The 26,056-nt window shown below is 37.8% G+C and overlaps 1 protein-coding gene across 1 annotated transcript in view; it reads left to right on the forward strand.

The window, feature by feature from the left end:
- The window catches only part of EPHA3 (EPH receptor A3), a 215,426-nt gene that overhangs the window by 58,323 nt on the left and 131,047 nt on the right, over positions 1-26,056 (forward strand). Inside the window, exon 3 of the mRNA XM_032198984.1 lies at positions 10,275-10,935. Within this exon, the coding sequence (XP_032054875.1) occupies positions 10,341-10,935 (595 nt within the window). The 5' untranslated portion in view covers positions 10,275-10,340. The remainder of the gene's footprint in view (positions 1-10,274; positions 10,936-26,056) is intronic.

The raw sequence follows: 26,056 nt of genomic DNA on the forward strand, positions 1-26,056 counted from the left end.
ATTACAGCTTAATCTAAAATGTGGTTAAACAACAATTAGATTGTTTAAGATTTAAAGATCTTTCAAGAATTATTTCAGATAGGATTGCGAGAATTATTTTGAATTTTCAAGCATTATTTTGAAATTATTTCTTAAAATAATTTCAAGAATTATTTCAAATATTTCGAATGATTTCGTTCCTATTGTACATATTAGGAAACTGAGATGTAAGTGTGGGTGTAGGCTGTCTTTGGGTTTACCTAGCCAGCAAATACTGCAAATACTAGTTTGGAGAAGAACTGGCTTCTTTCTGTTCTTGAATCACTTTGCCATGGTCAGTTCTTTGTATGTGTTTGTCATCAGTATATGTCTGGCAACATCACAGGTAGTGCTTTAGGTGAAGCAGGGGGTAATGTTGGAGGACTCAATGATTTCACGCATAATATTTGTAATTAATAACAGGAGCTTGTTGTGAGCTGTATAACTGGAAGCATTATGTCTGATATGAAGTGTAAAATCATCTCTACTTGTATTTAAGACAGTTTTTTACCAGATTGCCATGTACCCACAGCCTTGGGTAAATTCCATCTGGCATTAAATTCTGCTTGCTGAAATGCCCATTGTACTAAACAGCTGTCTATTTCCATCTCTGAAACAGCTATGCTTGAAGGGTGGATCTTCCTTAGTTTGTACAATGCTCGTGGATGAAAGGCACTTCTCTGTGACTGGTAGTTTAGTACAGATTTCAGCCATGGGGACTGTGGTATGGGGAACTCAGCAAATCTTTTTAACCTGCAAGATAAATTAGACTGAAATCTGTTTCTCAAGAAGACATGCAGCCTTGAGAAAATAAAGCTGTAAGTGTTTTGCTTGTCCAAGCTGTGAACTGGCACTTGAATGCTGTGTTCAGATGTCTGGTAGAAAGTTGAAGTCAGGTGTTTTCCTCATTGCAGTGACCTTTTTACCTCCCTATGATTCCGGGAATTTTGCTTGCAGAAGGGTGAGAATCAGCTGTCCTTGCAAGTTTGATGATCAGGTACTCAGCTGTCTAGCAATTAGAGATGGGGAGGAGAAAAAGATAACTCCACTCTTCTTTCTGCAGTTCAATTATTAGTCTAGTATTGCCATGATGAGGTGTACACCCTTGCTTTTTCAAATACTGGATGTTAATATGTGCTTAGCACCTACAACTACAGTTGCACTGTTTTTTAGCCCTATTTTTAATGTTTATGTTACTTCACAGAAGAACTAAACAAAAAAAAAAAAAAAAAAAAAAAAACTTAGGAGACGACTAGGAGACGTGAGTGCATCCAACACCTTTTTTGTGGTTAGTAAGATGCTTTCATTTACCAGCTGAGAGAGGAAGAGGGTCAGGATTTGTATTTAATTATGCACGTTTGTTGTGCCTTCGAGAAATGAGGTTTATTTACACTGGAAGACATTCTGACACTGTGGCAGTGTATATTGTGCTGTAGATAGCAGAGGATGGTGCAACTGCAGGAGGTAGAGGGAAGAAGCTCTGGTCCTTTCCACTTTCCTTTGTATCTTATCGCCTCCTGGGATACTATTGGTTTCCAGTCCCTTATCTGGTCAACCACCAGTCTTGCGTTCAAATATTTGGATTGTGTGTACTATTTGTGGGGGTTGTGTGGAGGATAGAAAAGAATAGGGGAATAATACCAGGGGAAGGAAGGGGGGTAAGCATCTTTGTTCTCTTGACATTCCTCTAAAATGCAAGTGTTGTTTGAAACCGTTGTAACATATCTGCAGGCTGCTCAACATTGCTCGGCATTGTTATGAGATGAACAAACATGACATTCATTTTATTTCATAAAGCTTGGGTTGTTTTATTTGTTGTTGTTCTTGTGTTGTTTTGTTTGATTTAATAACATTGAAACTTGTTATTATTGAAACTAATAAATTATTTTAATACCTAAAGGGGGCATACAGGAAAGCTGGGGAGGGACTCTTTGTCAGGGAGTATAGTAAAAGGATGAGGAATAATGTCTTTAAACTAAAAGAGAAGAGATTTAGATGAGATGTTAAATGATTATTCGCTCAGAGGGTGGTGAGGCACTGGTACAGGTTGCCCAGAGAAGCTATAGATGCCTCATCCTTGGAGGTGTTCAAGGCCAGGCTGGATGGGGCTTTGGGTAACCTGGTCTGGTGGGAGGTGTCCCTGCCCATTGAGGGGGGTCCCCTTCCAACTTCGCCTTTTAAGGTCCCTTCTAACCCAAACCATTCTGTGATTCTATGATTTGGTGGTGAGCTTATACTAGTGGGGGGTGGGAGGAGGGGGGAGGTGAAAAAAGCAAAACAGACAAAGTTCAAAAAGTTTTCTAAGAGTTTTCCATTAGACTTATTTCTATGGAGGTAAATCTGAAGCTATGCTTCGTAAGTCAAAATGCTTTACCTCAGTTTGGTCAAAACTGAGTGTCTGGATGCTGTTAATGAGTTTCTCATTTCACCTGATCTCTCATCAGACAAGAAACCAAGATTTCTTAGAATTTGTAGTAATTCTGAAACTGTTTTGCTTAGTTATAAGGAAAACCTAACTTAGTTTGAAGCTATGAAGAAAATCTCCTGTGTTTCCTCTGTTCCTGTAAATGTGAAGAATAGTGGATAACTGAACAGAAAGGGAGAATACTAGGGACTACTAGGGAATACCATGGGAATACTAGGTTGACCTTAGACCAAATATCATTGCATGTAATTTTATACCAATACAACTTTCTTTCAACCTTAGATTTTTTGTAGTACCCCAGTGAAGCTTTTTCATTTAACAGGTATGACTAACAGGTATGTAATGTGATAGATTGTTAAAAAAGCACTAGGCAAAAGTGTATCAAATCTGTGTCTTAGATTTATGTATTGGCAATAATTTCACTTAACTGGAAATGTCTTGCAATGCAACTTCCTCTTCTTCATTTGTAACTTAGATAAAACTAAAAGAAGCTGGAGGAATCTCAGTGCCAGCAGGTAATTTCATTTATTTTGAATGCTAAACATTCAAGAAAATTACTCTGGTCCTTCCCAGATTTATTAAACTCCCAAAGCTGATCATTATCTATCCTCTGATCTCAGCTTACTGGTATTTGTGAGGTTTGTATCAATGCCTTGGGTGGTGTTATGAGGACAGCCTTTCATACTGATGAGCTGGTCTGGACTGCATTCTTCTCTGATATGGTCATCACAGGGTTTTTGTTAAGCACAGGCTTTCAGAGCTCTTACTTCCTGTTACTATTCAGTTCAACTTTTATATAGCATTTTGGGAAGGTTCCATTTTTCGTTTAGATCTAATTATTTCACGGAATGTAATTCTGAATTTATGGAGTATCGCTGAAAAAAAAATCAAAAACAAACAAAAAAACAATGCTGTAGATCGAAGTATTAAAGTAACTAAGTAGCGAAAGAAAAGAGGCATCAGTTATTTGTCTTGTCTTAAATCCTGATACCCATTTCCCAAATGTGTGCTTCATTAGGCCCACCTGTTTGGAATGCTGGATAATGTGCAGTAAAGTGTGTTAGACTCCAATACACATATTAATTACATGTATATATAATTAATCATATTTAATTTATGCATATATCATGGTATAATTGCTTTTTATCATATTGAAAGATTTTTAGGTAAAACTCTTAAAGCATGTTTTTTAAAAAAATTAGATGAGTGGTGAATATTCCCATGCCTGAGGCCTTTCATCTTGCCCTTTATGTTGTCACGATATAGAATATGTCAGACGTTTCATACTTATCATGAATTATCTTTTCACTTAATTAAGGTAAGAAGCAGAAAGTTGTCAGAAAATGACTTGTAGATCTTTTGGGGTCTTTTCTAAAGATACAGATGTCTACGATGGTAATGGCTGGGCTTAAAGATTTGCTGTTCTTTTTTTCCCAACAGAAGTATTTCTTCAGTTTTTAGTCTTCTCTGAAAGTCTTGCTTATCAGAAGTCATCTTTCACAAGATATACTTGAGGTTTTATTTGAGCATTTCAACTCAGGCTGTGCTCATGCTCTTAGTAAAGTTAATTGCCCATGTTCCTTGAAAGCAGGATTATGGATTCTTGGGCAAGTGTCAAGCACAGACAAACAAGTGAATGAAAGATTTATGTCAGTGAGGATTAATTTCCCACACTTAAGATAAATAACAGAGCACTGTGTAATGCTGAAGCATCCTTAACTGTTCCAGTGACAAATACATGAAACAATTTTCTTGTAATATCAACTTGAAAAGGTGTAATAGGCATTGAATTTGTTTGGTTAGGAATATATTTATTGGTAGCACTTCCATTTTCCAAGACAAGAAAATGAACTTCTTTTGAATGTATAGATGTTAAATATAATTTCTAGGATCCGATCTTTTTAATGATTTCATGGGAAAAAAAAAAAAAAAAGTCAAATACTTCTTTGTGATGGAAATCTCTTAGTTTCAATGAAAATAACTTTTTAGTGTGAAATATCTCCATTATGCTCATGATCAGGACTCTTTTTCAGAATTGTCAGCTGTAACTTCTGTCCTTGTGTCCAAAATTATTAATTTCATGTAAATTTAATGTAAATGTAAACTCACTGAGGCAAACGCTAATTCCAAACAATATTAGTATGATATAGTGTCATGTCTCAAATGTTTGCTGGTCAGTGATGTGAGTATTTGATGTAATTGAACTTTAATGCAGCTTTGGAATATTTCAGCACTCCAAGTACTTCATGAAGCCCTCGTATGTCTAACTTCAGCTCAGAACTGACCATTTTGATTCTCTGCTTGCAAATACAGATTTTTACTTTTTATTTTTTTTAATAGAAATAAATAGGGTCTACACTAATCTTACTGTTTTAAGCACTGTGGGCCATATCTGCCTTCTTTTTAGCATGATCTCTGAAGGAGATGGAACTACACAGAGACACATGCACTTGTGTGTATATACAGGGAAGAAGATGATGCCATGTAGTGGATTTTGAACCCAGAGGGGAATTTTCACAGAGTTTCACAGTGGAGCTGAGGTCTCTGGAGACTGAAGTTCCTACAAGATTTATGAAAATAAGCAATGGGAGGGGGGACAGAGAGGGAGAGAGTGAAAGCAAGTGCATTAATGCTCCCAATCAGGAAGGCTTCTGTTCGCACTCATCTTTTGTTAAACACCAGAATCCATGCTGGAGGCCAAGCATGAGCCGTAGATGTGTAGGATACCAGGCTTCGTGCTTGTTTACCTCTTTGTATTGTAACTGCCTGGCAACCAAAGGCAGAAATAAGAAAAGATATTAGGAGCTAGTGGGTATTTTGTCAGTGGAATGTTAATAAGTTGGATGCATTGACTATCTGAAACGTGAGATTCCTATCGTAATGTTTTTGTTTGGAGAGGGAATTGCTTGAATGAGTAGCAGAAGGCAGAAAGTGTGTGTACACGGGAAGGCATACTTTTCTGTCATAGCTGAGCAAAGTGTAATAAAGATGGTGTTTTTGCTGGCTGAGAAATCGTACTGAATGCTAAGAGCCAGCAAATGAGAGCAGGGTCAGTTTTCAGTATTTGAGCAAAAAAAGATTTGGGGAGGGGTTTGAATGGTGGCTTACGTGAACACCTCGTAGATAGCAAAAAAGCATTTTCACTGACAAGAAAAATATCACGTGTTTTATTCGTTTAGAAACAAACAATGGTTTGACTGATCTTTTTAGTAAAGCTGAGGCACCTTAGCACATGAAGATTTTTTTTTTTTGAGGTTTTGAAATCATTTCACCAGGTTACCACGTTTGTTCTGATTTCTCAGCAATGTTCCCCCAACCTGTATTCTAGAGCACGCAGTGGTTGTGTAGTTCAAGGTACATCCAATCCAGCCACAATCAGAATTACTTTTTATGTTTAACAACAGTTGGACGTATCTAAATGGTGCTTGTCAATCTTACCAAATATAACATCATACCAAATTTCTGGGTGTAAAATAAAATTGTAGATAGATATTGTTAGACTGTTGCCTGGGAACATCAATGGAGTCTCAGGGAGAAGATAGGTGCCTGAATTCTGTTGGTGCCTTGAAAAATGTTCAAACACCATTTTTGGGAGTTTTATAGTCATTTATAGCAATGAGGATCTGAAAGATAGGATTTAATTCATTGGAATCATGCAGTGGCATATGAATTGAATTGTAAAACACATAATAGCCCTCAGTTTCTTAATCTAAACTTAAGATTTTTGATAATAAAGGGTAAAGGCCACAAAAACTGAAGTATGCCATAGGAGGAGTGAAAGAATTGAGGACTTGTGCCTGAGGTTCCTATATTTACAAGTAATGTTTTACTGTGGAATCCTAGGAAATGCACTACAGCCACTTCTCCACATTCCCTTTAGTAAAGAAAAGTGAATGAGAAGAGGAAAAAAAACAACAAAAAACTAACAAAACAAAACACAGACACACACACAAACAAACAAACAAATATATATATATTTGCTGCAATATATCTGTTCCAGAAATAAAAATCCATTCTGCCCCAACTTTGTCAGTCAGTGTGACTTGAGCATACAAGTTACTGGGAATTTATTGGGAATATCATATATATAATATGATATATATATCTCGCATATATAATATAAATATCATATATATATATATATATATATATATATATATATGATTTTTTTTCTACTGGTGAAAGCAGTCTCTTGTTTGCTGCTGTTGGTAGTATCCAAAAAAAGGTCATGAAGAGCAGTTAAGCCTCATAGTCTGTTTAGAATTAAAATCACTTGGGGATGGCATTATGATAGCTTACTGGGAAAAGTTGTTATGTATGAACAATGTAAAAAAAAAAAAACAAAAAACAAAAAACAACAACAAAAAAAAAACCCTACTTGTTTCTTTAGTTTCATTACCAGAATTATCAAAGTCATCAACCTACGTGAATCTGATAAACGTTCTGATTTGGAAACAATTCCTGTAGTTTCACTGACTTACTTTTCACCTTAGCTCTTTCAAAAGCATTAGCTGCAATCTTGATAGATTTGTGACAGTATTTTGGTCAAGTGTGCCTTCCGTTTAGCAGTACTTGAGAATTAAATGATAGATTTCAAGTCTTATTTATGCAAGTGGTAATGACATGGTGGCAATTGTTGCCCAGCAATTCTGTCTTCATTACAAATTAATGAAGTGATAACTGCTCATTGGGACTTGTAGGTGAAGAACATAGATGTGGTGCTACCTTTATCATGCAATTCAGTTCCCCATGTAGGCATGCCTGATAAGAAAGTTATGAATAAAAATTAGTGAGATTTGTGCAGAAAAATAACATCTGCTGTAGAGATGCTTTAAATGCTGCAAGTTCCTGATTTTGTTTCTATCTCCCACTGGATGTGTAAAATACATTGAACTGATCAGAAATATTATGGAAGAGATAATAAGTAGATCACTTACGGATCACTGTGAGCTGCTTTAAACATCAATAACATGCTGTTTCATAATCTTGCCAAGTTTCATCTAGTAGTTGAATTTTTGAATTTTTATTTGTGCAGATAAGACCTGTAGTTAAGTAGGTATATCCAGCTTCCTGGGAGGCAATGATGGCACCTGAATGGCTTGTTGCACAGAGCCTGTTGGCTCAGGGACACTACTAGTACAAGGATGGATATCAGAGGAAGGTACTCTGGTGAGTTTTGGGAGCTGAGTCTGGGAGCAAGGGTCTAGCTGCCTCTCATGCAGGTGGGGGCAGGTCCTTGTACGATGGGCTGCCGTGGGACACCCAGTTCTCTGGTGGCCACGGGCTCTGGTGCAGTAGCCTTGGCTCCCAAAGCCCCAGGACTGCTAACTCTCTGGCAGAGCAGTGTGGCATGGCTTGCTGCAGCTTTCGGCTGCCACGTGCATATGCAAAGACTTGGATTTTAGCTCTGCTGAAGCAGGCAGGAAGAGATAAAACTTGTGTATAGTCAGTTCCTTAAAATGAACTAAAATAAACTTAGTTTCAATTAAAGGAAGAGTATTTACACTGCTTTTATCTACTGGTTTAATAACATGATTTAAAATCAGATTGTCAGTGGTGTGTGGACAATTTCATTGTGCAGAGCAGCTCTTAGTCATACCAAAACTTCCCTGCGTCAGTGGGTTGGGACTGAGTATTCTCAGATGTTACTGTGATACAGCCAACTCCTGTTTCTCCCTCTCGCTGCCCCCCCTCTCTCTTTCTCTCTTCCCTTCCTCCATGTGTGAGAGAGAGAGGGGAGGAGGCTGGAATATGTGTCTTGCAAAGCAAAGACTCTATAAAGGCACTTACTGTTTCTACACCTCAGCTGCATTGTCTGCTAAGTGGGAATAATCCTTTTCCAGTGTTTTCTCTGCAGGATTTGAAGACACTTGAGCAAAAGGTGCTTATGTAAAATGAGAAATTCTTGGACTGGGATCTTCAATATAGCATCGACGTGATTTGATTTTTGAGAGAAAATGCTTTCCTGGAAGAAATTTTTCTTTTTCTCTACTCTCTGAGGGTGGCAGTGATTTTTTGTAACATACTTATTTCAATCTACTTCACTTGTACTCCTGTACTTGTACCATGCAGTAGCTCTGTTTTATGCTCTACTGCTCCCCAGGTGCACTGCATCTGGTCACTGCTGTGGGACAGCGTTTGTGGGTGTTTTTATATACATACATATACACACATATATATATAAAATCTTGCAAAGGCTGTGTTTGTGGGTGACAGGGAAACAGGGATTTCTGTAGCTGCTGTGCTAGCATATGCTCTATTAGGATACACTTCATTATCATGATAGGAGTTGGCCTTTTTTGTTTTGTAATTGAGTTTGAAGCATAGGAAAAATGATGAGGAGGCTCAGGGGAATCTTTACAGTGTGTACAAATACCTGATAGCAGTGCATGAAGAGTATGGAAACAAACTTTGCTCTGGTGCCCAGTGGAAGGCCAAGAGGAAGTGGGTACAAACTGAAATTTAAACACAAGCAAAAGCTTTTGTACTCTGAACACAACTGAACACTGGTGCAGGCTGCCCAGAGAAGTTGTGGAGTACCCAACCCTGGAGATGGTCAAAAACCTGAATGGACACGATCCTAAGCAACCTGCTCTGGCTAATCCTGCTTGAGCAGGGAGTTGGGGTGGATGGGGGTCCCTTTTGACCTAAACGATGGTGTAATCTTGTAATGAACACGTGATGTTCATGGCAAGGATTATTTTAGTTCTAGTGGTCAGCTTCTTCATTTTGTATTATAAGACTCAGAATATAGAACAGCTGCTGGTTTTGTGTGGATAAAAGTTGAAAAATTGTGACCTGGAAAACAAAACAAACAAACAAGTGGTCATAGTCATCCATTTGGGGAAAAAGCAAAGGAAGATGCATATGAATTCACTCAGTGGTGTATGGTGAATGCCTTAATGGTAATTATTTACTTTTAAGTATCCCTATAGGATTTCTTTTTTTACTGTGAATGGCAAATATTCTTGTCCTGTAAGTGACTTCAGAATCCAGGTGAGATTGGCCCATGAGTCATCAACAAATAGGAAACCCTTTCTTGGGTCAAGTATCTGGGTCAAGTACATTTGTCACCTCCAAACCAAACAATGACAACATATTCTTCAAAATCTATTTTAGCATTATATCCTATAGAGTATACGCAAGAATTTAGTAACTGAGATACTAAGTTGATAGTAAATTTTAGTAAATCTGGAAAGTGAGCTAAATTGAACTACTTGTTTTGAAGACATATATCTTGAGCAAAATCAACTGTCGCGCTTTGAGGAAATTTAAAGCATGTAAAATTTTATTTTATGTGGAATTTCAGCAGGAGCCAGTGGCTTTTTTTTTTTTTTTTTTTTTTTTTTTATGTCTCTACTCTGAGTCTTGTTTGAGTCTTTGAGGTACAACTTGATTCTAGCAGTGTAAATGTGGTGTTCTAGAGAGGACCCCCTTCTGTTTGAAGTGAGTGTGGTTGTAGAAAAGACACATCGGGATCACAATCAAAAGCATTGCATAGTAAACATGTACCATTAGTTTAAGAAACCAGTTTTCAGTAAGTGCAAAACAGCTGTCATACCTTTCATGCCACCTTGGAATAACTTGGTAAAAACTGATTTCTTACGAGTGAATTCTATGTTCATTTAAGATGTTTACATGTTTTAAGAGAAAAATAGTAAGTGCAAGGTGGGCCAGACTTTACTGACTATTTTATAGTAATGTCCAAAGTGGTATCAGACCTGTTTGGAATTGCTTTTTCACAACTTCTGTCTCTAAATGGAATTTTTATTAGTATGCTCATTAATCTTAAGATATTTCCTTTTTTTCCTGTTTTTTTTGTTTCTTCCAGTGGGAAGAGATCAGTGGTGTTGATGAGCATTATACTCCAATCAGAACTTACCAGGTGTGCAATGTTATGGATCACAGTCAAAACAATTGGCTGCGAACAAACTGGATTCCACGCAACTCAGCTCAGAAGATATATGTGGAACTCAAGTTTACCTTGAGGGACTGCAATAGTATTCCTCTAGTTCTGGGCACTTGCAAAGAGACTTTCAATCTGTATTACATGGAATCTGACGACGACCATTCGGTAAAGTTCAGAGAACATCAGTTTACAAAGATCGACACCATTGCGGCTGATGAGAGCTTCACCCAAATGGATCTTGGGGACCGAATTCTCAAGCTGAATACAGAAGTCCGTGAGGTGGGGCCTGTTAGCAGGAAAGGCTTTTACTTGGCTTTTCAAGATGTAGGTGCATGTGTTGCCTTAGTCTCGGTGCGAGTGTACTTCAAAAAGTGCCCTTTCACTGTCAAGAACCTCGCCGTGTTTCCAGATACAGTTCCCATGGACTCCCAGTCACTGGTGGAGGTGCGGGGTTCTTGTGTCAACCATTCCAAGGAGGAAGAGCCGCCCAAGATGTACTGCAGTACAGAAGGAGAATGGCTAGTGCCCATAGGGAAGTGCTTGTGTAATGCTGGCTATGAAGAAAGAGGCTTTGCCTGCCAAGGTAACGATGCACTCGATGTTCACAGTTCGATTATTAACAGGGCTTTCACTTTATGTCCCTACTCTATGTATTGGGTCATGTTAATTTCCTGCAAATTCTTGAGAGAAATAAATTAGTCCATAAAATTGCCGTGAAAATGGGGTTTATTTGATCTCTGTAAGTAATGTAATTTGATTTTAAAATATTTGACAAGGTTGAAAAATTGATTTTTAGTTAATACAGTATGTAGCAAATACAGTATCTCTCTACCACTCTTGGGTTTCCTTTCAGTAGGTTAAACTTGTCCCAAATGTGTTATATCAAAATATTTGTGTGATTTTTTTCTAACTTTGTGTTGGTGTATAAGTAGTTGGTATCTGCTGCTGAGCTGCATTGATTAGTTGGAGTTGGTCATCAAAAATAGCATTATTTCAGGCAGTGTAGTCCCTAAATGCAGGTATATTTGGAAAAATGTTTGAATTTCAAAATTGTATTTTCATTAAGGCTCCTGCATTTAACTCAAAATCATTTTTTGCAGGCCTTTGTTTTCCGCAAACTGTGGTTATGTGAATGCTCCCAAGAACAGACTTACACCAGAGATGTTGTTTTTTTCCCATAAATGTTTTCTGTAATGATATCAGAATGCATAGAATATTTATGTAACTTCAGTATTAATCAAAACATTGGTCTACATTTTGCTTTTTCGAAGAGCATAATTTGGATCTTATGACGCTTGAGTTTTTAATAGCTTTTTGCAGAGTGCCTGAAAGGGTGCTGGCTTTGTTAAAATTGTCTTTAGTTAAGCAAATAAATGAAAGTTAACATGCAAGTCTTAGGGGGCTACTAGGAGCTCACCAAACAAGAGTAGGCATAGCCACAGTACTTGAGAAACCTGTTCCTTTAATCATGGTGTCTTGCCTGGATTTGGAGGAGCGTATGAGTGTCTTTTACTTAGTTTTGCTTTTCAGTAGATGTTAAATTGTTTTTGTCCTCACAGTGAATAAACAGGGGAGCTGAGCTTTTATGTATGCAGTTAGTTACAGATATTAGGAAAAATGAGTTGAACTGTTCTGCTAAGAGCTAAAACCAGGAGAGGCATGCAGGAATACTTTATCTAGGGCCTCTTATAGCTATGCTTAAAAATGTTGAAATGTTGGTGATATTCTTCTAATCACTGTATAAGAGCTTGCTTCCCTGTAGACAGTTGAAAGCAGTTAGTTTGCAGTTTCAGGTATACATGAGTGCAAAAAGACAATCACTGCAGAAAGTGTCAAACAAGTGAGCAAACAAAAGTTGAGCTTAGTAAAATAAAATAAATGCTGTTATTAAAAACAGGTTGTCAGATGCTTGGGGTAAGCTCTTACTCTGTTCTGCAGAGATTAGGTTGAGTTTACATGTATGTATATAACAATATATACATGTATGGGTATATCATAGTACCCTGAGCTGGTGGAAGGGGATGGGGAGCAGGATGTGGCCCTCACTATCCATGAAGAACTGGTTGGTGACCTGCTACGGCACTTAGATGTGCACAAGTCGATGGGGCCGGATGGGATCCACCCAAGGGTACTGAGAGAACTGGCAGAGGAGCTGGCCAAGCCACTGTCCATCATTTATCAGCAGTCCTGGCGATTGGGGGAGGTCCCAGTTGACTGGCGGCTAGCAAATGTGACGCCCATCTACAAGAAGGGCCGGAGGGCAGACCCGGGAAACTACAGGCCTGTCAGTTTGACCTCAGTGCCAGGGAAGCTCATGGAGCAGATCCTCCTGAGAGTCATCACGCAGCACTTGCAGGGCAAGCAGGCGATCAGGCCCAGTCAGCATGGGTTTATGAAAGGCAGGTCCTGCTTGACGAACCTGATCTCCTTCTATGACAGAGTGACGCGCTGGGTGGATGAGGGAAAGGCTGTGGATGTGGTCTACCTTGACTTCAGCAAGGCTTTTGACACCGTCTCCCACAGCATTCTCCTCAAGAAACTGGCTGCTCTTGGCTTGGACTGGCGCACGCTTCGTTGGGTTAGAAACTGGCTGGATAGCCGGGCCCAAAGAGTCATGGTGAATGGAGCCAAGTCCAGTTGGAGGCCAGTCACTAGTGGCGTCCCCCAGGGCTCGGTGCTGGGGCCGGTCCTCTTTAATATCTTCATCGATGATTTGGACGAGGGCATCGAGTGCACCCTCAGTAAGTTCACAGATGACACCAAGTTAGGTGCGTGTGTCGATCTGCTTGAGGGTAGGAAAGCTCTGCAGGAGGATCTGGATAGGCTGCACCGATGGGCTGAGGTCAACTGCATGAAGTTCAACAAGGCCAAGTGCCGGGTCCTGCACCTGGGGCGCAATAACCCCAAGCAGAGCTACAGGCTGGGAGAGGAATGGTTGGAGAGCTGCCAGGCAGAGAAGGACCTGGGAGTGATGGTGGATAGTTGGCTGAATATGAGCCAGCAGTGTGCTCAGGTGGCCAAGAAGGCCAATGGCATCCTGGCTTGTATCAGGAACAGTGTGACCAGCAGGGCTAGGGAGGTGATCGTCCCCCTGTACTCAGCTCTGGTGAGGCCGCACCTCGAGTACTGTGTTCAGTTTTGGGCCCCTCGCTACAAGAAGGACATGGAGGTGCTTGAGCGGGTGCAGAGAAGGGCGACGAAGCTGGTGAGTGGCCTGGAGAACAAGTCCTACGAGGAGCGGCTGAGGGAGCTGGGCTTGTTCAGCCTGGAGAAGAGGAGGCTCAGGGGCGACCTTATCGCTCTCTACAGGTACCTCAAGGGAGGCTGTAGCGAGGTGGGGGTTGGTTTGTTCTCCCACGTGCCTTGTGACAGGACGAGGGGGAATGGGCTTAAGTTGAGCCAGGGGAGTTTTAGGTTAGATGTTAGGAAGAACTTCTTCACTGAAAGGGTTGTGAGGCACTGGAACAGGCTGCCCAGGGAAGTGGTGGAGTCACCATCCCTGGAAGTCTTCAAAAGACGTTTAGATGTAGAGCTTAGGGATATGGTTTATTGGGGACTGCTAGCGTTAGGTCAGAGGTTGGACTCGATGATCTTGAGGTCTCTTCCAACCTAGAAATTCTGTGATTCTGTGATCATTCATGATTTTGAAGACATAAAATCAGGTCATAGAACTACTATCATTTCTCTTTCTTCATTTTTTTTTTTTTTTTTTTTTTCTAACTTCCTCACCAACTGTTGATCAAGGGAGTGATGCATGATGAAACCATTAACAATAGTGACAGGTCATTCTGGTTTATTCTGATTTAACATATGATGTTCTGCTAACTTTTATTGAAAGTCATATTTATCAAATATTTTCAGTGTGGTGTGATTGAAGTGGCACTCCAAAGGCAGTCAGTAATCCAAAACCTCCCATTTGTCTGCATCAGTAACTCAGCAGGAGTTGGATGGTTTGGAAAAAGTTTAAAGTATATGCTTTGACTTCCTGCTGAAGGCTGCTCTTGCACCTTTCCTTCACTTTTCTTTTCTTCTCTCCTTCTCTTAATCCTTCTTTTAGGGTGCTGTATTTTTTTTTCTCAGGGAGGGGGGTGGGAGGAGTGTTCGATTGTTTTTCAGCAAGAGAACAGTGTAGTCAAGATAGTAGAGTATGAAGAACAGTCAAAATGATGTTGCAAGTATGGGCTGGAATCAAGGCATAATTGACGGAAAAAAATGCTCAGATGAAGTTTGGAATAGCAATGAATAGAAATTTTTGTTTTCACAATAGGTGGAAGCATTCACTGACTTACAGTGGCCATCACTACTTGATCCTGTATTTGGACAGTTTCTGATTTTTTAAATATTTATTTTATTTTTAATTTGTTTGCTTTAGTAATGCTATTTTTCCAAACAGTGTCATTGTGATGATTAAAATGAAGGACCCTAATGGTATGTAATCAGCCCATTTAAATTTTATTGAGAGCAGCCTGTCTCAGTACTTGATAAAATATTAAGGCATAGTCACGCCCTCAAAATAACACAATTTATACCATTTTTAACATGCTTCTGAGACTGCTTCCCTTTCTCTGTCTAACCAGGAAAAGAGAACACAAGGCTCAAGCCTCTTTTCTTCCTGGTGTGATACAAACGTACCCCATGAAAAGCCAAGACTGGTCTATTGGTTTTACTGGGCGTCTTGGTTCATCAGTAAAATTGTTGTTCTGTTCCCAGTCTTACCAGCTGATAAACATTTTACAAGTTGAGCAATATCCACCTGTCAGATAAAGAATCATGACTCTTTTTGCTGTGACCATACGCATCCTCGCTATTGTGAAGGTGTGGAGAAACAATTTCTCAAAAGGCAGTTGTATACATCAGTTCAAGGAATGCTGTCTTCATAACCTACTTCAGTTAACAGCATTTAACATTTAAGATTTAACACCTCCTCTAGCAAAGACTTTGGCACCTGTTAAATATTTTGTAGGGAGTAGGGTTATATAAGGTAAGGTACGATGTCATGTTTGTGCTATATTGGAGAATCTACTCTTTCATACTTTTTGTCTTTGTTATTTAATATGCATTAGTTAACTAAATACAGAATATCTAATCCATTGTACACTGTTTATTATTGGAGCTTTGTCAGCACATGCGTCATAGTGATTTTGTCTATTCAATCTTTATGTAATATTTCATGGTTAAATAAGGCTATTTCCTCACGATGTCTTTTCTAAGTTGTCTTTATGCCATCTTGTCCAAACTATATCTTTATAGCATCTTTTCTCTTAGAATTACTGTTTTAACCTTTGATTTAAAAAAATAATAATAATAATCTGGTTAGAACTGCACACTAAACACCTTCTGAGAGTCTTCTGTTGATTCTGCAGTCAACATGGATAACTCATCTTTTCCATTTGTTTCCCATAAAAAAGCCATAGCGAATTAGATGGAAGCAGGTTTATGCACCTTAGTGTTCTTTCTCTGATAGAATCTCAAAGCAGATTCTTAAGGAAAAACATAAGAAACTGAATAAAGCACTACTTTACAGGGTATGTTCCTTGGCCTTTAACAATCAGCCAGTGAGTTACAAAGCCTTAAGGCGTGTGTTGTAAGAAAAATGGTATGTAATAGGAATCGGTGACCTGCCACCTCTTAATTTGTCTGCCTTTATGACTCAGATATATTTCATATCTATAAGTTTTATGGGAATGAATTCCATAACTTGTCCTATGTGAAAAGCATACCTTCTAATGTGTTTGCTTTCTGTTTTAAGTCAGTTGGGTAAGATTTTCCATATCCTTATATAGTAAGGAATAATACATAACTGTTACCTTTTCAGTTTTTTTTATTAACATGAATCTCGATCTCTCTCTCCTGTTATCTCTGCTGTCTGTTTTTCAGGCTCTCCCTCTCTTTCAGTGCCTTCTTATTTGGAGGACAGAGTAATTTCTCCATACATTCACTCATCCTTTTTGACTGAGTCATCCATTGTGACTGTCTCTGTAGATACTTAAAGTAAAGAATGTGATTTTTATGAAAAGAGCAATGAGGCTTGCATGTAATATTCAGTTTGCAAGTATACTAGGAATGGATGCAGTGGCATAATGTTTGGAAAGGAGCATTCACATCACCAGTCCCATGAGTGATTTTTATGTGGAGAAGCTAGGCTCGCTTTAGTTTTGCATGATACACAAAGGAAACAGCCTTAATGATATGAAGGTTGGTTAGTTGGGGTAACAGCATCAAAATAAATAGGTAAATGTAGGATAAACATGAGAAGAAATGTCTTTGCTGTTAGTTCTGTAGTAATTTGGAAGTTTCCTCAGAGAAGTAACGGTGGAAAACTCCTTTCAGGAGATGTTTCTTTATAAAAACAGTAACCAACTGACAAAGCAAATCCTGCACTAGCAGGGTTAGACTAATAAACCTCTTCCATCCCAAATGTGTCTATTCTTTCGTTGGTTTATTTTGTGTGCTTCAGAAAGCCTAGCTGGACATGGAGAATGATATTTTTCATGATAATGAGCGAGCATGCAGTGTACAATCGTATATCCACGTGGAAGTATGAGTGAGCTTGAACGTTCTTTTGAGTGGTGTTAACAGGTGAGCCTCAAGACCAAAAAAAATCTTTGTGACTCCAGTTATCAAAAGGAAAATGAAATTTGTGGGCTTGAAAAGAATGATTCTAAGCACAAAATTATATTTTCTGCATACTACCATTTCAGGGGAAGTTCTAAATTTTAGTTGCTGGAACTGGAATTGTAAACTTCCTTGTAAAAGTATGTAATAAAATTGTAATCTTTAACCACAAGTGACTGACACATTGTCTATGACAAAGCCAGAAGAAAAAGAGAGGATTTATTCTGATGGCCCTTCCCTGTATATATCATTTTTAGCAATTAATCAGGTGGGTTGAATGGAAGGAAAGGGAGTAAGGGGTGAGGGAGGGAGAGGTGAAGTGTGCCTGGTTATTGCAAAAAAGACTTCATGAAATTTCTACTAACACTAAATTATTCAATGCTTTAAGTTGTATAGTGAGCATATCCCAAATCGTATTTCTCTCTGAGAGTTTCTGGAGATATGAAAGGAATGCCATCTGTGACTGCTAAATGTGAATCATTGCATTCAATGCTTGATTCTTTCAGTAGAATGAATACCGCACTTGAGATAAAAATATGCAAAACAACATTAATACTTAGGATGGAAAACATTTCTTTTCTTTCTATGCTTAAAATAATCATTTTGTCTCTGAATAAGTAAATATATGTTTCACTTGCTTGTAGCAGTAGATGAAAGACAACTTTACACGTGAAGAGAACAAAGGTACTGCGAGGAACTGTTTAGCTTTATGCAAGTGAAAACAGACGGAAGGCACACATGCTTGCTGCAACTGCAAAGATGATAACATTTTCCCTTGGAAATTACTGAGTGACTTGGGATGTGTTGCTTATGGTACTGAAGTGTGTGATTTTTAACTCCTAGACACTGTATAGGAACAGTTTTGCTAAACGTGGGAACTGGTCATATGAAGATCATATATATATATATATAAATAAAATAACTGTTAAGAGAGTTGCCTGTTACATTAAATCTGGAAAAGCATATGGACTTCAATTATTTAAAGCACAGGCTTGAGGTGTATTTTTTCCTTAGATTTGAAGTACGTTTCTACTTTTAAAAAGGAAGATAGATGTTTTGTTTTTATTTTTTTTTAAAAGGACTCAATCTCTCAAGCTAGTAAACTTAAAATGACAGCAGCTATAAATTATGAATCACATTATTTGTAAAATATTCATTATTTTTGTTCACTTATATTCTATAAGCACAACACACAATGAAGGATTTACCTTTTTTCTTAGAGTTTATTTTAATCTTAAAAAAATTATCTCAGATACACAGATGATTTTTCATATGGGCAAAATTAATTCTGCTCTGAGCACTTTGAAAAGATCACAGCCAACTTTTTATGTAGTATTTTCTATTAAAAATTTGGAAAGAATTCTCCAATTTGTATATCATAAACTCAGTAGATTCAAAAATGCAGGTTTCTGAGGTAAAACTGGTTGGGCACAATGTTGTGATTTGTGAACACATTTTTCACATATCCTAAACAAGCCAAGATTATACATATATTCTGAAATTTTGAGAGTGGAGTTTTTTTGGTACGATACTGTACAGATTCTCAAGTTAGAAAGCATTTGCTCTGCAGTTACCTGCAAAGAAATTTTAATTTTTTGCAGATTTTGACAGGCATATTTAAACAAACACTTGTTTACAGATATCACTTTTTTTTTCTTTTTTAAATATGCAATTATTAGGAGCCTAGTATTAGTGTTCTTTTAAAAAAAGCGTTCTAAAATATCTTTATTCGTTTAATATTCCTTGATGAGGAACCTAGTATTCGTGTTCTTTAAAAAAGCTTTCTAATACTTTGCTCCAAGGTATCAGCATGTTACATGAGCAGGTGTATTCAGAAATGAATTTTCAGAGTGTATTTGAAACTAGTCTGGAAATGGACATGTGTGGTCAGAAAATAAAATAATTGCAAAAATATTAATAACTGGCAAAATGCAACCTAATATAGTTTCACTGTCTGTTCAGTGCAGGTCTCTGGTGGTGTAGAGGTGGCACTTGCTGTGCCAAAGAGCCACACTGTACATAATTCTTTCCTCATCTACCTCACCTGCTTTTCCAGCAGCAAAATAAATAAATAAATAAATAAAGCTAGGGCATATACTTGATGCAGATCCAGATTCTCCACAGTTCAACAAATATGTGTGAGACATGTACTTGGTTTTTAACTTGGAAATCCACACCTTATGTTGTCAGAGTTTCTTACATGCTCAAAACCATGACTGTTAAATTTTTGTGCAAGATTTTACTTCAGGTATCTTAAGGGATGCTCATGGCATTTTCTTAACCTTTTCATTTTAATGGCTTTGCTTCTTTGGAGGTTTTCAGAAGATTAAAAGCTAAATTAATAGAATCATCCTGAACATGTTTTGCTTGTACTATCTTTGCTGATTTTGAGTAGAAGCTTAGCTTGGAGTGGCACAAAGATTGCATTGTCAGTGTGAAGTCACTGAGCACGCACTTTTTGCATCGGTTTCTCTGCCACTTGTGTCTGTGCATAGTGTTATTTGACAATCACTTGTTAGTTCCAGAGCAGAGCTTGTAAAGGCTAACAGGGGTTTGCATTACAACTGACAGCTGGCACTAGACTTTAATAGAGAGCAATTGTAGTGAGAACTGCAAGTTTTGATAATGTTCCACAAAAATGCTCTTAAAGTAAGAACCATCTTGAAAGATGAGTACAGGAAGACAAGAATATATATACGTCTGCTGCTCTTCAACGTGAGGGATGTTGTCAAAACATGCTGTTAGCAGACATCTAAATAACCAGTAATTGGTATCAGACTTTCTTGAAACACTTACACTGCAGAAGTATTGGAATTGTCTGTTTCTTGGAATTGCAAACCCAATAACAACAAGACCTGCATTCCTAATGTCCCATTTTCTTTTCATTGAAATTGCATTTTATTCTTGATAGCACAACAAAAACAGTAATACATTGGACTTCACTTAGTCTTTTTAGGAATAGAAGGTGAGAAATTCATTGTCTAAAATTTGTTTGTGGTTTCAGTTCTAAGTACCTGTCCACATCTTATACCACGACAATTGGCATATCTGTTGTGCTAAGGCAGAAGTAGACTTAAACAAGGACAAATCCTTCATAGGTCAAGGAGGCAAACTATTTCACTGTTGTGAATCTGTGGGTTCAGTGGTTGTCTACTGTAAGGTTAAAATTTGATGTGATAATTTAGAACAGCTGCTCTTTGACAGAAAGATTCACTTTCAACAAGGGAAGAAAAAACATATGGTAAAAGTTGACACTGTGCCAACCCTGAATAACTGCAGAAGTGATACAGGACAGTTCTCTTCAATGATATGGTTGAAGTAATGCATTTTTACCTGCTGTTGGTATTTCCAGTTACACTTGTTTTTTCTCAAATTGTACCTTATCCTGTGATACTTCTTCTGTAGATAGTTTAAAATAATATTTTTGAATAATGATCACAATTAAGAGACAGGAAAAGGTTGTAGGCTTAAAAAAAAAAAAAAGAAAAAAAAAGAAAAAAAAAGTAGTTTGTTTATAACTGTCTAGGCCGCTCTTTGTGCTGTAAAAACATATCAAAGTTTCATAGTACAATTCCTTCGAAGTTTTTCAACCAAAACTACATGCTTTGTTAGAGAAGCTGATTAATTCATGAGTTCATTTGTTTTTAACAGATTATTTAAGCATTCACTTATGTCACATTGCCTTTATTCATATTTACTAGAATTAATTTAATTCTAGTAAATTGGGCATGTGAATAACAGGAAACCTGATGAATTTTATGGTTCGCATAAACATTAGTAGTGGTCAATTCGTATGTTGGAGTGAGGTGGTCATCAGGAGTTCAAAATCCTCCCATCTGAAGGAACAACTTTTCACAAAAATTAGTCTTGAGTAAAATATGTAGGTTCTGTTCACTTTGATTTGGCACGGATTTTTAATGCAAGGAGAATAACAGAAGAAATTACGTGGAAGTACCCAGCTTTTAGCTCTAAGAAATGCCAATAAACAAGCAACTAACAATCTTCCACTAACAGTCTAGTTATGTTTAAGAACGTATTTTTTTTAATTTTTTTTGAATGCTAAATAATGGGAATATATTGAAGAAACTTGTTATTGAAGGAAAAAATATATCTTTAGGAAAAAGAAAAAAATCTCTAAACTGATTATTATAAAGCAGTGAAACACGAAGTTGTCATCTGTTAGCCAGCTGAAGAAAGAAAGGCCATAAAGTTTGGCTAACATTATATTAAAGTCAGTCATTAAATATGTTCTTTGATGTTTTGCAACATTATACAGAGATTTGACTTAACCTGAAGAATCCCTCAATCTCTGATTTAATTCTAAGATTTAGGTATGCATCTAAAGAATTGTTTTATTTATAAGTGTATTGCAGAACAAGATTTTTAATATTATTCATAGGAGGCCGTAAAATGCAATAAGAACTGCTCTTTTGCTATCATATTGAATCGCATAATTTACTCATTATTGTTATACAAAGAGATACAAGCAAATTATTCAATGTTGCATAGCCCCAGTTTAATGGGGCATCTCCAACTGCTTTAGTGTTCTTCAGATTACAAAACAACTTGAATTCTCTGAAACTCCAACAATATTTTTCTCTTCTTTTATTTTTTTCCTCTCAGTAATGTGATCCTAATACCAATATGACAGGTAAGGGCAGTTACTTTAACAGGCTGCTCTTCAAATCTGTTCTAGGAATTTCCAGGTTTTGCTCCCATAAGGTTCATGGAAAACTAAAGCAGGGCTGTGGGATTGTGACTTGAAGTGAAGTCAAGGTGTGTTAACCACGAACATGAGATCATTGTTCCAGCTCTAAAACTGGCGTTCACCCTGAAAAAAATTAGAGTTGGGTAGGGAGCAGGGCATATTAGCAAAAGAAAATGTTCAGAAATCTCAGTTAAGCGTGGCTAATGAACCTTCTGTTTCATAAATTAATAGACCATTCATTAAACTGCCATTATATGGTGCATAACCTCTGTGACTTTAGGGCCAAGTTTGACTGATAAGATGTGGTGTCCAGAGCCTTCACCTCAAGGCCATATGAATATGTATTTGTTAACTTGGGGTGGAATTAAAAAGGCATTTAATTACTACTTGTGCACCATTTAATAAGCGGTGGAAGTCTTGTTTCTACTGCCATGTGAGGGGATGAACTGGCAGTGAAATTAACTGTAAAAGAAAGGGGGATCGATTTCTGTATCTTTTCTCTACCTGCACTGAGTACCAGCAGATGGTAGAAGAGAAAGAAAGCCAGAGACAGTACTTCCAAAAAAGTCAGAACAGGAAAGCAAACAGGAAGAGAGAAGAAAGGAGGGAAAAACGTACTGGGGTAAGTAAAAAGTGCCTATGTATTTTTTTCTATTAAGATCTAAATGCTGCTGCTAGTATTCATAAATAAATTTGGAAGGTAAAGCTGTCATGAGAAGGGAAATCATATTGATTTGAGTTGAGACAGGAGTAGGATTTTATCGTGTCTTTAAAGGCAAACAAGCATCTCCATGTAATTTTGCTCCGTGCCTAACTGCTAAAGAAGATGTACAAGTTCCAGGACAAAAAATAATAATCATGTTGGCTTTTGGATATCTATGTTTGGGTATATGGTAGTCACTTGACATAAGTCTTGAATGGAATTATTTGTAAATGATGATAATAAAATAATAGTAATAAATGTGTTACGCTATAAGATTTAAATCCTACCTGAATTACAGTAAACTGAGACACGTGCATCTATGTTTCAATTAAGGTTGTCTAAATGAAGTTGTAGTCTAGAACGGATGTGCTATTTTCTCAGAAACCTTTCCCTCGGAGGAAGGTGTGTGCAAATGATCCCTTTGTTTCTCTTCTATGGTACTGTCCAGAATTTTAAGTATTTCCTTAATGTTGCTTTATATTGCTGAATTCTTAAGACCACTGAGTTTCTCAGCATTCAACAGTGTCTCAGAAATTGTGGAAATGACTTCAAAGAGAAAGGGCTGCTTCTTGTCCTGAGCTCAGAGGACTGCATTTTCATGATACAGAGATCGCAAGAGCTTCTTTCTGTCCGGTGAGCTTAACCCTAGCCTGCAGAGCACTTAATAGAGGGGCATGAGGCTAGCAACTCACCAATATATTTATGTACACGTATGTATATGTATAATTATATGTATTATATTGTATGTATTATCTATATTTATATACACGTATGTACATATACATGTATATATAGTTTCCCTTTTAGATTTGCCCCCACGCCGTAGCCAGTGATGCTGGTCCATTCTAATCTGCAGTGAATCTGAAATAGGATTGTAGTATGAATCGCATTAATTTTTTTTCAATGGGATTTCAGTCTCAGATGTGTATCTGTAATGTGGTAACAACCTAACCTTTTAATTCTCAGCCTCTTCTTTGGCTTAGAGTAGACCTTGTTGTATTTTTAATTGAAAAACATGCACACAGGCAAATAAAAAACAAAAAACCCCACAACCCAAATTCTGTGGTAAAAGTAGGTGTTCATGCAGAAATGCTTTCAGTAGAAAGTTTGTTTAAAGATGGATTAAGGACTTCTTTGGAACTGAGTTGGTTGTTTTTGTGTTCAATAATTGCTTTTTAGGGCCAATGTGTTTAAATTACTGCCTTAAAATTCAGGCCTGCCATCTATCTCAAATTCTTTTGTAATTAGGGATTATCTTATAGCCTCTCAGTTATCCATCTGTTGGGAAGCTTCCTTGTCTGTCTTGCAATAACAGCAGTCAAGCTGTTACCACACACTTGCATGTTAGCATCAGATCCACAGATGTGCATCCACAGATTGCATATCCACCAGATTGAAATAATCATCCAAAGTACAGGTGTTTTCTTGTCTCTCTTAAGGGCAGCAAATATTCTAATATGTTAGCATAAAATAAGCATATGCCTCTATGACTACATATATGGTGGTGTAAGCAGTTTCAACTGGAGAGAAAAAAAGTTCCTAATTATAAATGTCTCACACAGATAGAGGAGGATATTGATTCAGATCATTTCTCATAAGTTACTGCTTATCTACAGCCTGTTTTGTGTGTGTGTGTGTCATGCTTTAGGATTTTTGGTTTTGAGTTGTTGTGTCTTTCAGTTTCCTCTGAAGCACTGGATCAGCTGCAGCAATCAGATGTAGCTCAGGGCTGCCTGTGTTTCTCCAGGTTTTGACTTCTTTTAGGCACCTTAGATGCTATGTTCTTCTCCAGCTCTCTACATCAATTTTTTTGCCAGAATTGAGATATAAGGGTAGGATGCGGATGGTTTCCTGTGTTGTTTTGCCCAAGTCTATCTGATTCCCAAACATCTGAACATTTTTGTATTCAGTACAATTGTATTATACTGTAGGATGTCTGATATTTTTTTTGGATCATCTGGAACTCTGAAAAACATAAATCTTTGCTGCTGTTGTGATCTAGGACTTAATCAAGAGCAATTCCAATCTCAAAGATGATGTGTTTTTGATACAGTTTTGGCTTTTGGTCTTTTATTGTGGACTGTAAATCTGTTTTGGAGCATTGAAACTTGTAGTGCTTGATGATGTGTTTGTTGACTTTCAGTGGACTGTTTCTTTGAGTTGGAAATCTGGCTGTATCCAAGAAGGATTGGTTTTAAAACAAAACAAACAATAAGTACAAGGTTGTGTACTGCCTCTATAACCAATTTAGAAACAATTACTCTTGGACAGCAGTCATGTCCTTTGTAATCTGAGGAAGTTTCTATTTGGTGAAGAAGAAAATGCTATGCATTTCTTCCTATTGAAATTATGAAGAAATTTGGAGTCGAAGGATCTTGACTGCTATGTATTAGAGACTTTTGGTTGTAATGGGGTATCGTTCCCACAAGGGCCCAACAGGAGACTCCTTGACATCACTTAGATAACCTCTGAAGAGCTATGATGGTTAAGATTTTGTGTATTATTACTTCTTAAAGGTTTATGAGGAGAATATGAGTCCCACTGGAAAATCATCAAGATCGTGCTTGCACAACTTTCATAATTTCTAGTAAGCAGTTTCCAAAGAATTAAAGGTTTGTTCATCGTAGAGGAACTCAGCTGAAGAGAAAAAACATTAAAAATGGCCAGAGTCTGTCTGGATGCTTTTCCCTGAGGAGTGGAGGCATGTGGGGAAGGCAGGAGGAAGGAGTTGGGGTGCAAGCAGCATGCTTCACCTTCTGCTTCAGCAGCTATTCATAACATCAAAGCATTCATTTGTTCTTTGTTGTTGTTGACGTAACTTTTTATTTCACCTTCTCATGCTGTGATGGACCTGCAGACCTTTGCACAGACTACTTTTTTATCCTTGTCTACTGCATTCCTGTTTTGGTAAGAGGGAGCGGGTGGGCAAGGGGAAGACAGCTTTCCCAGAGCAAACAGTTGGCAGGCTGCTTGGCTGAGGATTAATGCTCCTCGCTGGCTCTCAGCAGGACTCGGTGGAACCTGTGACGGAGACAGATGATGGCATGCTGAAGTCTGTCAGCTGAAACGGCAGTGGCCCAGGCGAGGAGGAATGCTTTCCTCATCAGCAAAGCTTGCTTTCACCTTCTCTGAGGGTGGGGAGCTGGGCAATGGCTGCCTGGTGGAGTGTATTTTTTGTCTTTATGCTTCACATACAAAGCCTCTGAGCAAGGGGTTGCTCTTGCCATCTTTGAGATCAGTTGCAAAATTCCCATTGATCTGATGATGGGAGTGAGCCAAGCATTTTTAACAACAAGAAGTTCTTGTACAGATGAGAATGTATGTGGCTTTTTGATAAAATCCTGTTCCTCTTAAATGGCAATGCATGAGTTAGGGGAAGCACTACAATAAATCATTGAATACGTTTCCTTTTGTATTTTGAAATACCTTACAAATCAGATTATGAAGTTTGCAAAATTAGGAACGAATCAATTGTTTAGCCAATTTGCCCAGTGATGATCTTCAGCTCTGCCAGTTATTCAAAACCATTTGGTATTAAATTGCAGTTGAAAATACTGAACAGTTAGTGCTAATATTAGTCAGATGGTGTTCTTTTAGATTCCAGTTGGCTAGCCTCTACAACTAATGTGAACATGTACTCATAAACGTTTCAATGAACTGTATAATGTCTGTGTGATG

The sequence above is a fragment of the Aythya fuligula genome, chromosome 1, assembly GCF_009819795.1.
Source record: "Aythya fuligula isolate bAytFul2 chromosome 1, bAytFul2.pri, whole genome shotgun sequence".
Lineage (NCBI taxonomy): Eukaryota > Metazoa > Chordata > Aves > Anseriformes > Anatidae > Aythya > Aythya fuligula.